The 811-nt window shown below is 57.8% G+C and overlaps 1 protein-coding gene across 1 annotated transcript in view; it reads left to right on the top strand.

The window, feature by feature from the left end:
• Window positions 1-33: 33 nt before the first annotated feature.
• The window catches only part of EMH_0017670 (uncharacterized protein), a gene marked incomplete at both ends in the record, with an annotated part of 2,391 nt that continues 1,613 nt past the window's right edge, over window positions 34-811 (top strand). The window contains one exon of the mRNA XM_013500974.1: window positions 34-540. Within this exon, the coding sequence (XP_013356428.1) occupies window positions 34-540 (507 nt within the window). The remainder of the gene's footprint in view (window positions 541-811) is intronic.

Consider the following 811-nt stretch of genomic DNA (forward strand, 5'->3'; position numbering starts at 1 on the left):
GCTGCTGCTGCTGCAGCCAGGCCGAAGCAACATATGCAGAGCAACGGCGGTCAGCAGGGGGGCCTTCGTACCCCTTTTTTGTCTTTTTATAAAGCTGGCGTCAGCCTAGCAGCATCAGCTAGCTGCGCAGCTAGCTACACAGGTAGCGGGAGAGGCCTGCATGCAGCAGCACAAGCAGCAGCAGCAGCAGCAGGTAGTGGCGTTGCTTCTCTTGCTGCTTTGCTGCCTCAGGATGCTGCTCGGGCGGAGCAGCAAGCGCTGCTGTGTTTGCTGCAGGAGATCGAGCAGTGCAGCAGCAGCAGCAGCAGCAGCAGCAGCAGCAGCAAGTTGTCTTTGAAGGTGTTTCACCTGCAGCAGCTAGCCTCTATACGGGGGGCGAGCTACTTGCTGCTGCAGCAGCACCCGGTTGTGCTGCGGCTGATCGATGAGCTGACTGCAGCAGCAGCAGCGTCCCCCACAGCAGCAGCAGCAGCAGCAGCAGGAGCAGCAGCAACAGCAGCAGCAACAGGGCAGCTATCACCACCGCAGCTGCATGCATTGGTTCGCTGCTGCTGCAGGCTCGGCCTGCCTCCTACTCATCCTCTGTGGCGCTGCTCTCTCAAGCAAATGCTACGTTATACACAGGCAAACCCTAAACCCTAAACCCTAAACCCTAAACCCTAAACCCTAAACCCTGAATGCTAAAAGTGGACTAAAGTATCTTCAGGCTGTTGCTGCTGCTGTTGCTGCTTCTGGGGTTTGTGCTGCTGTTGCTGCCATTGCTGCTGAGGGTTTCGACTTGCTGCTGCTGCTGCTGCTGCTGCTGCTGCTG

This window comes from Eimeria mitis, genomic scaffold (genome assembly GCF_000499745.2).
Source record: "Eimeria mitis Houghton genomic scaffold, Emh_scaff611, whole genome shotgun sequence".
Lineage (NCBI taxonomy): Eukaryota > Apicomplexa > Conoidasida > Eucoccidiorida > Eimeriidae > Eimeria > Eimeria mitis.